The following is a 13,334-nucleotide window of genomic DNA, read 5'->3' as shown; positions in this document are numbered from 1 at the left end:
TACATGTTACAGTGAATGGGAATATCAGGTCATTTTTACCTGAGTCCCAGAATTCAAAGTTAGAAATTATACTGGTTCTAGAGAAAACAACATCTCCCCAAGGTCCATTTCATAATTGTTCTGGAGGTTTGGGAGATATGACATGATCCTCATCAGCAGATGGAGTTTACCAATTTAGTAGTTGCATAAATTAAGAATTCCATTTTATTAGCAATCTTATGTTACAACCTCCTGTCCATATTGGCTTGAAAGCTGGAGGTTAAAAGTAAGGATAAAAAGTGAAACACAAAATTTGAGTTAAATGCTATCATCTCAATCGAGCCTGGCATTGCCGTACCAATGCAGGTCACTGCCTTGACTGGTTTACAGGCTGAGTCCCAGTGGCATAAAATAATATAATTGCTAAAATGTGTTGCTGCTGTTAACATTCTGCCCAGTAGATGGCACATGAAGCCCTCAACATGACCCATAGAAATGACTGGAAATGGTTGTGTCAGAGCGCCACAAAGGACTAAGCTCTTACTGTAGAAGACTTTCAGTTTTTTTTTCTAATGCAGCACTGAGAATAAAAGTTTGACTGTGTTCATATAAATGGAGGGCAGAGTGCAGCTTTTGGCTGATGCTCATATTTCATTTTGTGTTTCAAAGGGAGATACATAACAGGGGCAGTGTTACTGCCAGAGTATCACCTGATGTGGAGGCGAATTATTGTTTTTTAAATCAAATTATCAAAACAAATGTACAGGTGGATATGTGTCCAGTGATATTCATATGAGGAGTCACAGGTTATCTTGAATGTTTGATCTAAAAATATACAAGGGAGAGAAGTCGATCATAATAACCTTTAGGAGATGACAAATATCTATTCAACTGTATACAGAAAGTATGTATTTTTTTCTGATATTAACAGTATTTACACTAAAATCTCAGATATTCAAGGGGTATTTCTGTCTACTTTAGTCCAGCTTGAAACAAGGCTTCTGAAGGCCAGAGTTACTGTTTATGGAAAATGTTCCCAAACATTTATACTAATATGATTTTTCCAGGCTGTCTACTAGACTGTAGTGATAGCAGTGGTAAGGTCTCCTTGTCCTGTCTAGAACCCTGACTATTCACCTCCAGAGAATCTGCATGTGCAAGTCCCAAACGAACCGTCTCGACTGTCTTTTCAGTGTCACATTTGCATATACCACGGAACAGAATCCTTTTCGGTTCATAACCTTCCCTCCCAGCTGCTGCCTGTCGTCTCTGTCAGCGTGTGTTCGTGGCAAAGAACATCACCATGTAGGCTATATATTGGAGTGTCTTACTCTTTGAAATTACATTTACTTGTTATCACACACTCCAAAATCAAGTGATGTGTCTTGTAAGTAATAAAGCCCCTAATGGCTCTCAGATGGAGAGCATGATTGGCTGATTGCTTCTGTTGCTAGGCTACAGCTCCATCGTATGCCTCGGCAATGCTGATAGTAGGCTTGCATTAAGGAAGAGGATGAAAAAAGATGAGCACAAGGAACATGCTATAGAACGTTTTTTAATAATGGTACTCTATGGTGTAACCATAAAACATTTACAAAATATTCACAGGGTGATGCAGTCAGTTGACAACACATTTATTTTCAATTATATATATCTTCAAATAAAAAGTTTATACTCAGAGCGCATGGTTCAAATGCTGCTTTCTCTTTCCTCTGCAGTCTGTAGAGCAATCTATTACATGTGACGTCATACAATAATTTCAATACTAACTTCATTTACATATCTGAGAATCTGCAAACTAACAAGGGTATGAACCAAGAATAAAGGTTATATACAAAATGTACAACAGAACACCTTGACATATTACCCATCAGACACGGTCTAAAATGACCAATAATTTCTCCCTGATTGCAGCATACAAATAAAATGCAACTTACTCTCATTTCTTAAAAATGTTATACATTTCTCAATCACAGATGGGTGATTTTCATAAAGATTTCCCACACGGTGACATGTTGTGAAAATAGCTTAGGTCATTCCAACAGGGCAAACACAAACCGTCCTCCTAACTATGTGTTAGACATTGCTATTGCTATGTTATATTTATTGATGTAAGAGGTTTCTCAATGTATGGAAAGTGCATTTTACACTTGTGGCATGAATGTACAGTAAGAAATCATTGTTGGTGAGTTTTCTATACATGTTCCTTTTTTTTCTGGGCAAGATGTGCTTCCTTCTTGCTAGCTTTGTAAGCTGGGATGGGAGGACAAAGTCTAGTGAGGAACAAAAGGCCCTCTCTTTCTTTTTGGTCTTCAGAACAGAAACTGTCTCAGGCAAACTCCAGGAGGGGAAGAAGGTGATGATTTGGTGGATTGATGTTGACTCGAAGAACCCAGGAAGAACACAGGCTATGTTTTATTTATTTCTATATAGCAATCCTGGAAGCAACTGGAGGAGAGATCAGTTTGAGTTCAGGAGCTTCCACCTCCTGCTGTGCCTCCGTCCTTCACTGATATTTTTCCGAGTCCTCTCTCTCTCTCTCTCTCTCTCTCTCTCTCTCACACAGCACCAGACTTGGCACAGCTCCCACACAACAACTGTCCATCATGCAGAGGCCAGTGTATTGTATGCGGCAGGCCAGGCTTGCATGGGGAGCCGGGAGGTTCCCCACAGCAGATACCTCAGTAAGCTGCAGGCTATGTGAACTCAAGGATCGATACGGAAAGCTAAAAGCTTGTCAGAGTGCTGGTTGTTAAGGGTGCGCAGGTCCGGCAGACGAAGCAGCAACTTTGGGAAAAGGGTGCTGTCATCCGGGCGACGACTGGTGATGAGAGAGCGCAGGGCTTTTATTAGATTGTCCTGCAGCAGCTCCACTGCTCCCACCTCCACTATACCAGAGCGGTCTGAAGAAAGGGAGGAGAAAGTGGGGTTAGACATGAGGAAATGTGACTGCGTATAATATGTACTTGTGTGGATATAAGTGGATAAGTCTTACCAGCTGACACGAGCACGACAGCCATAAAAAGAGCCATCTCGTCTGGCTCCAGACCCAAAGATCCTAGCTTCTCACTGAAATCAAACATGTTGTCCAGTAGGGAGCCCATGCCAAGAGCCCTCAGTGATGCCAGTGAGTACGTCTGTCCATTGAGGAAGGTCACTGTTCTCTCCTTGGGGTCAAACAATGAGCAGAACCTCACCATGAGAACCTGTGGACAGAACCAGTCCGGGTTAGCATCAGAAACAAATCAGAACTCAGAAGGAAAAGGAAGGAAGAACAGAAAAACATTCCACCAACAACATTCAGGTTAAGTGGATGTACCTGGAAAGTGCCAGATTTGAGCAGCATGACCTGATCATGCTGGCTAAGACTCTGGAAGCCTGGGATGCTCTTTGCAAACTCCACTACTTCTTTGACAGCAGGGGTGAAGCACTGGGAGAAAGATTCCCACACCTCCTGACTGGAACGACTGGCCGGAGCCACGGGACATGAATTGAGTGGACATGCCTGCGGGAGACAGAGAGAAGAGAACAAGACAAGTGTTAGGGACTTATTATTGACATAATTTTCATAGATATCATGAATTTATATATATCAAAAGGAAAAAAAAGGCTCACCAGCACTTTGGCACCTCCATTCAGCTTCCAGGGGCAGGGGCTTTGGTTCTGGGACTCGATGGGTTGGAAACTGTTCTGATTGGCTGGGTAGGGTGACTGAGGTGATAGACTGTGACTGATGGGGCACTGATTCTGATTGGAGGAGAAGGTGTACTTGACATTGTCAACGTTAGCAGTAGTGGAGTTTTCATTGTTGGTGTGGGCGACGGGGCAGTTTGTGGGGACATGGTAGCTTTGCGTCAGGTTTGCCTGCTCCCCGTGAACTGTGTGCTGCGTCTGGGTTGTCGGGTGCGACAGGGCGGGCTCCTGTACTGAACCGTTCTGGAAAGAGGAAGTGCATGCGTTGCTATTGCGGGCAGCCATCTTGAGAGGTTTCTCGTCGCCGTTCATTAAATTGCCACGGTAAGCCTGCGATATGGAGCCTTCGTTCGTCTGGTTCTGTGGACTGGAGGGGGCATCGGGGGGAGGCGATACCTCCATTTCCATGGAAGCTGATTCATTGAGACTGTTCATGTAGCTCTGCATCTCATCCAAGAGTCTCTGCTTCTCCCGTTTAGGAATACGCCCAAAACGCACAGCTGAGGAGAATAGCAACAAGGAGAGAGCATCCTTTGTTAGCATTTAGTGACATCAAGCATCGATATCACTGCCAGCTCCTTACTGGCAGCACTGCCATTAACACATTCAACAGCAGAAACACGCACAGTTAAATGATTTTCACATTCAAACAATGTAGAGAAACAAAACGCTCAGTTCTTGCTCTAATATGAATTCAACATCTGACACTCCAGCTGTAATCTCTAAATGGATTACTAATCCCAAGATCTCTCTTATCTGCCTCTGACTATTCTGTCTCCATCACAGCTGTTTCATCACAATACCGACACTAAAGCCTTCATCTCATGCGCCTGCCTCATCCTCCTCTCTAGTCTTTACAATCCTCCCTTCCCCCTTTTTCAATACTGCTCCTCCACTGACAGCCCTATTTATAGTACTCTGCATGCTATACCACCTCCCCCTCATCCCTCTCTCTCTCTTCCCTTTCTGCCTTTTAGTTGAGCACTCATTCTCTATTTTCCTGTGGAAGTAGGTCACTGGGTCAGCAGCACTGAACATGATGTCATTAGTTAAGTGACAGAGTGAGTGAGTAGTAGAAAGGTCAAGAAGACGAGAGAGGCAGGTAAGGAGAGGTGACGAGACAAAGGGTTGAAGGTGGGAGAAAATTTGGATGATCAAAAATGAATTTGCAGAAATCATGTTGTCAAGTCAAAGACGCTGGCTTTAGAGGTGTACAACATTATATCTTTGGGCTTTGGTAGAACCAGTAATCAACATTACATTTTTTCTTCTTAATTCAATTTGTGGGCATTTTATAGAGAATAAAAACATGTAACATATGGTTATGAACAATAAAGTTTCCCTGTTGCAATCTGATGAATGCGCAGGTGATTTTGTCACTCCCTCGTTTTGGCTTTTTTGGGTCAACTAAAAATGTTTGCTCCAGAAAGCCATGATTTATTATCACCTACTTTAGCCATATCCCTAGAGATCAGACTCCTGCAGTGAAATAATGCAGTAGAGCAGATTAGATGTAGTAATATTATTTTACTTTCAACTGTGGCTTTTATGATTAACAGGATGGAATAACATTATGTCTCAAATGATTGTTCGTAAAATGTCAGTGTTAAGAAATAACTAAATAAATAGGTAGAACCCATTCGTCTTGGTGAACACAGGGGGTGATCAACAACTCTGTGCCCCAATTTCCCAAAATAAACTCCATTTGTCACAGTTTCTGTATGACTGATGACTACTGGGACTCTCCGGCTCCTCTTGCCATAAATCAGACAGCAGGACAAGGAGAGAGAGAGGCAGAGGGTAACAAAAGACAAAAGGAAGAGAGTGGAGAGAGAAATAAGAATATGAAGAGAAAATGATTTATTTTTTTTCTAATGAGGAGTAAGAGCTGCTTAAAAACAGTAGAATCAGGCTTTTGTCGAAAGCTACAACAGGAATTCTTTTCTTGCCTTTTTAATAACCTATTGTGTGAAGCTTTAACATCTGATCCTCCCTGCGCTACATATATCAATTAAATCCTCTCCTCTGCAGTGAGAAAACTAAACATTCATTCGCCATGGGTCTAAATATCTTCTTTAAGAACATGAGCACAGTCTCTCACCATCTCTGGACATGCCCACGGAGAGACACTTCTTAAAGCGGCAGTGCTGGCACCGGTTTCGGTTCATGCGCATGATGAGACAGTTCTCATTCTTCACACACATCTTGTAGTGGATATTCTGCTGAATGCTGCGTCTGAAGAAGCCCTGGAAAAGCCATAAGAACAATAAAGACTTTAAAGCATGTCTATAGTGGCAGTGTGTCTGTGTGTGCTCCTATTGAACAAAAAAAAAAAAAGAAAAAAGAAAGAAAGAAAGAAATAACATAATACTATCTCTGTTCAGTCTCACCTTGCAGCCCTCACAGGCGTGCACACCATAATGGAACCCAGATGCGATGTCTCCACACACCTTACACAGAAGCACCATACCTCCGGTTTCTATGAAAGAAGCATACATCCATCATCAGAGAGAAAAATACAACGGCTGCTGGCAGGTAAACATAGAGGGGAACGTGGAGGAGGGAAATGAGGGGGTACTTACTGGTGAACGTGCCAGTGAAACCACAAGGTCTTTTGGCCACTGTGGGATGGTTGTAAGTTGCCGATGATACTGTCGTTATTTGGGCAACTGGAGCATTGTTTACTTCAGGAAACTGGAAGACCATTTTCGGGGAAGGGGTTCCTCCCCCTTGTTCCCCTCTCTGCCTCGGGGCCCCAATCTCCTGAAAGGAGACACCCTCTGGGGAAGAAGGCTGCGAGTGGGAGGAGGGCGACTGGGTCTGATATCCACTTGAAGGGCTGCCAGGACTCGGGCTGGCACTGCCAGACGAGCCAGCATACAAGATAACACCACCTGGAGGAACAGAGAGGGGCAAAAAAGCTCAGTTCACTGATCTTCTTCTGGGTCTCTCATGCACAATGTAGGTGGGAGTGTAAGTGTTGAGCAATGCTCTACTTTGATACAGTGTGCGTACTTGGCAGACTGTCACAAACACCACACAAAACCCCGATCAGAAATTTGATCTGATAAATAATTTAGAAAAAATGTCACCGCTAGAGCAACAACATCTCTGACCTGGATATCTGTGCAGACACTTTTGGTTTCGAATCTGTTAGACAATCAAGTGAAAAAATACGCTTTGTCATGCCAACTCTTAAAGGGCAGTGAAAACAAGCTGCCTGCGTGTTGTTTTTACTGATTAGTGATACTTCTTGAAAACCATTGCACATGGTTTGGTGAATGAATAATGCTAAATAAACAATGACCAGGCACAACAAAAACCCTTTTCTCTTGGGTGAACCAGCACCCACATAAGCCAAATAGTCACAGTGTGTTACTTGGTTGAATAACATTATGGCTAAATTGTATGGTCTGATAAGGTAGTCTACATTTCCGTGATAAAATATATGACAATGTATTACACTCTTATCAAATGTATTTCAAAATATTATACAAACATGTCAGCAAATCTATGTGAAACAGCAAACACCATAAGATTCTCATCATAATATGACAGTTAGTCACTATACACTGACAATGAGTGCCACAAACAGGCCTTTGTTTAGGGACGTCACATCCAATCGGAAATGCCCTGTTACCCCTCAGCACAACACCCATCCACCCCCCTTGTTTTGCAGTGTTCTTCCCTGCAAGATGAAAGACTGCCCCTCACGTGCAGGCTGAGCCAGCCAGCTCCCTGCCTGCTTGCTTGCTTTCAGTACTGAGTCTTTTCTCCCGTCCCTCCCTCCTCCCACCCCCTCCCTTCTTCTCTATCCTCCTCCCATCCAACCTCCTCCTCCCTCCCTCCTCCTACCTCCTCCCTCCCCACTTTGGCTCCAGGCCTGCAGACCCATCTATCCGCCAGCCACCTGACCGGGAGCTCACATGGACTCTTGACACAGTTCCCGCCCGGCTCACAAGGCTCTTTGCGCAGTCCCGTGTAGACAACAGCAGCAGTACAATAACAAGCGCTAGGGCAGATCACGTTTGGAATAGAGAGGGCTTTAATGCTGTGACTACAGACGTAGGGGAAAGCAAGCAGGGCATGGCTACCTTAAGTCGATGCATTCCACAGAGTCACTAGAAACCGTGTAGAGGGTTACAGTCACGTTGTTGCTGGCCATAATGTTTTGACACATTTAAATGATTCGCTTGGGGGTTTTAATCAAATAATATGAGAATGTCATTATGCATTTATATCGCAGGTGTTCAAGAGTGGGAGTAAAGCAAACTCACCAAATCTAATTTAACCACTTATAAGGCTGACATTCTTTTAATTTATAGTATTGTGGTGTTAAAACAAGAAACAGCAATTATAATATAATCTCTTCTATTACAGACATTCAGGATTTCAAGAATGTATCTATTTGTGCTAATATGAGTGGTCCACTTGTGATAACCCTCATTTTCTGTTCAGTTTGCCCTCCGTTTTATTTGCTATTAGATCACGGTGTCATGTATCTAATTACTTTAGCATAAAAACCTGCCAACCAAAACCTTTTGTCATGTTCAGCATTTGCTTGTTTAAGATTCTCAATTCAAATTCTGTGTCACTGGGCTCATATCATGAGCTTTGTGGGTCACTATCACAAAATAAAATTCTCAGTGAATAACCAGTAGCACAGGTTATATCGGATTCCTGCTCTGTTCCATCAAAAAGGTTCCTGCCGTCTAGTAAAAAAGGGTGGATCGTTGAACTCTAGTGTTACAGTGACGATACCCTGGATTTGTCATTGTGTGCTCTTTTCCTCTGAAGCACCTTGAATCATTTCAGAAAAAGCCTCCCTGCGCTTCCTCTCCTTGAGAAAACACGTGCTGCGTTTCTGTTTAGCTCTAAGTGCCTCCTTAATTCCCCCGCTCACACGTGTCAGCACTGAATGCAAGGTACTCTGGCCTTGAATGCTTGTGTGTGGTGGCAGCTCCAGTGTCAGTCAGGCTCTGACTTCACCCCTCACACATAAATGTTACTTGGTGCATGTGCAGTTTCCTGGGTGTTTGTGTGAGAAAGATACAACTTCATAGACGTGTGTATCACCTGCAGAGGAAACGGGTGACACCCTGCTGTCACATGAGCTCCACACCCACACTCTACATTCACAGTCAACATCCCCGCCCCTCTGCTGTAAAAACGTTCCATGTCGTTTCTCCTCGTAACCATTTCGTGGAATCTGGTTTGACTTGGTGCCAGAAGGAGCTCTGAGAATATCAGAGCTGCTGTACTCAGGCACAGGTTACAACATGTGACCTGTGGATACACACACGGCCATAAAAACTACAGAATAAACAAAACACTCCACCGCCCCTCCTTTTGCCAGTCCTCCATGACTTCCCCTCTCATGTGTTCCCATCCCCTGGGCATGCATGCATGGCAGGCAAACTGTATAGACATCATGCTCATATCATGTCTGGCAGGGGGGGGATGCCCCCTCTTAGTCTGCCCTCTTTCATGTGAACATTTACAACTGTGCATGGGCAGTAAGCCTCACTCCACGTGAAACAGCTGGCCTCATGACATGTCTATTTATGAAGCACTTTCAAGGAGAATGGTTCTTTGAAAGCAACTGAGGACAAAATTTGCTGTATGTTATTCCAGTTTGAACTTGTGTTCAAAAGTAGTTGAGGTTCAAAAGCTTAAACATTTTCACATGTAGATCTAGTGGTTTCACCCTAACATATGCGATTGACTGGAAGAAGCAGGTTACACATGATCCTTGGATAGAAATACTATCTGACATCTGAATCAAGCTTGGCTTTTAATCTGAGTTACCTAGCTATGTGATCATCTCTCAATCTGACACCCACAAGGAATCTGGTTTCAGGACTGGCATCAGAGCTCAACATCCCGTTAGCATGAATGACACCCATGACGCATTCAAGTAGCCTACTTATTCCACTTAAGGTGAAAAACACATTCTGGAGATGAGGCATATCTTTTTCATCACTAAAGACCTTAGCATGAAGGCAGTAATCATGCTTTTAGGTCACAAGGTCATCTCTCTCAAGGAGGTTTCTATAGTCACGCTTATCATCCCTTTTGTGGATACTGAACTACTTAGAAATCAGTTATTTGACTATCAATGCACACACATTATTCAGATTATACAGTTTAATCTTCAACTAGTGATGTTGAGGGGAGACTAACTTTGCAAGTATGTCAATGATGCAATTCACTAAACAGGGCTCATTTTGATTAAGGCATTCAATGATAATTCAACTGATGATTATTCAGGCTGATATAACTTTATGACACTAATGTATTCTGTGTTATTAACAAATATTTTTAATGTTTGTACAACTATAATCTTTTATTATTTCTACACCATTTAGAGATTGTCACATTATGCTATTTACCCCCTCTTTTGCTTACAAGTTACATTTTATGTGCAATTGGTAATCTGCTAGCAGTCTACAAATTCCTAATCTTCAAACAAACATATGTAAGAGTAAATTATAAAACCTCAATCTAGGTAAATTTCTTCCTTCAATCCTACTGAAAAATGTTCCACATTATTAAAGCCTATTATATTCCATAATTTAGAGTAACAATCTATGTCATCTATATTACATTTACCTGACCTATGTTTATGTTAGTAATAGTATCATTATGGTGCATAATGGTAGTAATGGCTCATTTGGGCATTCAAAGTGTTCTTGCTGCAGCTATATTACTACTAAAATAGATGGTGATGCGTGTGCACAGGAAGAACTGGTTAGCCAAAAAGGTTGAACACAGCCCAGCGTCGGTTAATATGTCCGTTCAGACAACACATAGTGACACTTCATGTGAAATGTGGCCGATGGTAATTACTAATAGACATTTCAAAACAGTTATAGCAACCAGAACGAGGGAATAGGCTGTTAAACCTCTCTGACCCACTGACCAAGCTAACAGAGGAATCCCCGTGCGGGCAGAGCGCGCGCGATAGAGAGGAACGACGGGGAGGGGCGGGGTGCATGGGAATCATGCGCTGCACGTGGATGCTGAGGCTGTATACACGTGCTGTCAGCTCGAGGCGGGGTAGCTGCGTATTAAAAATCAGGCGCATGATTCCATACATTATCACGACCGTTTCTACCCGGGGTGCGCTGGGCGGAGAGCAGATGAAAAGACATCGCTGTCTCAATGGCGTGTCTACTGCTTGGGTACCACAGCTGTTATATTTCTATCGGGATTTATGTGTGATGATTATTACTGGTGACGTCATCAAGCATTAAGATATTTTAGTCCCGCAGTCTGAGGCACTTAATGGTTTGCTGTGATGTGGTATCCAATTCCATTCTGACTATATTTTTAGCTGTAATGGATTGATATTAACATTTTATTGCCGGTTGAGTCCATATCTGTTCAGTCCAGTCCTGTGTGCTGGAGCAGAAATTCACAAGACATTGATACTGCCTTTCATATCCATTATGGTGGCCTATAGTCTGTTACTGAGGTACAGAGTTAATGGCAGATGGTTTCAAATTGGGTTTGACTGGTTCACTTGTTTTATGAGTAACATATGATTTGCGCTCGGCTCATTCATCATCAGCTTCCTCCCACTACATTTGGGTTAGATCATGATTCAGGTCCTGGCAGAACAGGATGTTTACTCCGTTCTTCAAGTCATGGCCAGTTCCATGGAAGGACCATTTGGCAACGGTCATTTGTTTTGACTCAGTGGGCGTGACTGCTCCTTAGCATAGCCTACTCACATGTGTTTGGCAAAAAAAAAGATGCACTTCAGCCTGGATTACAGCCAAGTGAAATGAATCACTCACTGCAACAAAGTAACAACTCACACTCCGACTTCCGTATGTGTATCAGTTGTTACTGGTTCGAGACATAGCCTATGTGGGAACTATAGCACTCACGGTAGGATCAGTGCGTGGAATTAACCCATAGATATAATGAGAATCAAGCCAATAACGTTAACATGATTGAGATAGGCTGTGCGGTGGAAAGTGAAGGTGCCCGGCCAAGGTGCATTTAGGGTCGCGCTTCACGTGAGGGAGTGTTTACATGCAGAGAATCGGAAGTCCGCCGCAAAGACTGACGAAAGAGGACTATCCTTTCTCAGCTCACTCCCTCAAAACACTCTACTGTTTGCAGCCCAGAGGCGCTTGGCAAAAAGCCGCACATTACAGTGATGGATTACACTTCAAGTAACGACGTTTTTTTTTTTTTTTTTTTTTAAATATCAGATATCATTCTACAGCCATGAGTTCCACAGTAAGATGTTAAATATACAGTAGTTTAAATACTGCAGGGACTGACCTCAATTGTATCCTGGAGTTCACATTTGTATATTGCCTAGTGTCAGGTGCACAGCGTTTTAAACTAACATGCAGTTGAACAGGATAAAAACCTGTCAACTATCGCCCTACAATAACCAGCAATAACCACGTTTATATAGCTATTGACTCATGGAATTATAAGTAAATATAAAGTGCCGAAAAAAAATCTATAGAAAATTTACTCGTAAGCCTCTATAAAAAATCAAATAAAATGTAGAGAAGTGCAACGGCATCTTTTCCCAGTATGCACCATAGCCGGCTCCTTCCAACAGCTATTGGCACTGAAATACATTTTCCAGTGGCTTCAAGCAAAACACACACAGTACAGTATAAAGGAGACTTACCACCAGGGCTATTTTCCATGTTTCCCAGTCGATCGATGTTGCTCTGTTGTTCCGTGCTGTTTAATTGAGGGCGTTTAATGCTGGACTGACTGCCACTGCTTGCCACTGAGGAGTTTCGTTGAAACAGGTGAAAGAGTCATGAACTGCCAAGGCATAAAGAGTGTATCCAAAAGCTCAGACCAACAGGAGTGTGCACAGGGCATTGGGGGTCTGAAGAAAACCCAGTCAGCGAAGAAGTAAAAAAAAAAGTAATATTTTAAGAAAAAGGAAATTAGAGCAGATCTGTTACTGATCCAGATAATTTCCAAGGTGAATAGATGCACAAAGCTGCTCGGCGCACCGTCTGCACACCTTATGATACCAGGCTGGATGATATCACTGTATAGGGGTTCTCTAAATTACAGAGGTCCCAAAGCATTCAGCTTCTTGCCATGTACAGTCACCATCAAAACATGACTAGAGTGGAAGTAGTTTAAACACTCCCTACTCATCAATAAGCAACACGCGTCCTAAAATAACCAGCACGTTTTCAGGTGCCTGAGAAATGTGACCATTTTTTTTCCTGTTCTCTTTTTTGTGTGTCCCTTCAACCGCCTGTTTGTTGATGTGTATCAGGGATGTCTCTCTCTCCTCTCTCTCTCTCTCTCTCTCTCTGTCACGCTCTATGAAAACATTTCACCCCCTCCCTCTCCTCCCCTCACGCCCCCACTCTTTTTTACTCTTTCTCACTTTTTCATTGGCCGAGAGCCCCGCGTGGAGACGGCACATTGGGCTCGTTCGACACTGGAATGCTGGTTAAAGCTCTACTGCATGTGCGCATGGCATGTGAGCTCGCGCTGCCCTACTGACACACATTTTATGCTAATGAGCTGCCTGGGCTCGGCGATAAGCGGAGGGGAAACGAAGAAGAGATGGGAGGAGGAAGCAAGAGGTCTCACTCTTGCCGCGTGTCCTGACTTCTCTTACAGTTTTCTTGTTGGATAAGGTCATGGCTTTCAAT

At 43.0% G+C, this 13,334-nt stretch overlaps 1 protein-coding gene across 1 annotated transcript; it reads right to left on the bottom strand.

The window, feature by feature from the left end:
* Nucleotides 1-1,518: 1,518 nt before the first annotated feature.
* On the bottom strand, nucleotides 1,519-12,981 carry LOC111221934 (nuclear receptor subfamily 1 group D member 2-like). Its single transcript, XM_022745529.1, has 8 exons — nucleotides 12,335-12,981; nucleotides 6,255-6,566; nucleotides 6,063-6,151; nucleotides 5,774-5,918; nucleotides 3,595-4,172; nucleotides 3,299-3,484; nucleotides 2,975-3,185; nucleotides 1,519-2,882 (listed from the first exon to the last, which is right to left on the bottom strand). The coding sequence occupies exons 1-8, from the start codon at nucleotides 12,351-12,353 to the stop codon at nucleotides 2,686-2,688; spliced, it is 1,737 nt and encodes a 578-aa protein (XP_022601250.1). The 5' UTR covers nucleotides 12,354-12,981; the 3' UTR covers nucleotides 1,519-2,685.
* Between the last annotated feature and the right edge of the window lie 353 nt (nucleotides 12,982-13,334).

The sequence above is a fragment of the Seriola dumerili genome, unplaced genomic scaffold (assembly GCF_002260705.1).
Source record: "Seriola dumerili isolate Sdu_G_001 unplaced genomic scaffold, Sdu_1.0 BDQW01000088.1, whole genome shotgun sequence".
Classification (NCBI taxonomy): Eukaryota; Metazoa; Chordata; class Actinopteri; order Carangiformes; family Carangidae; genus Seriola; species Seriola dumerili.
Note: the sequence above shows the minus strand (reverse complement) of the source record. Positions and strands in the feature narration are given on the sequence as shown.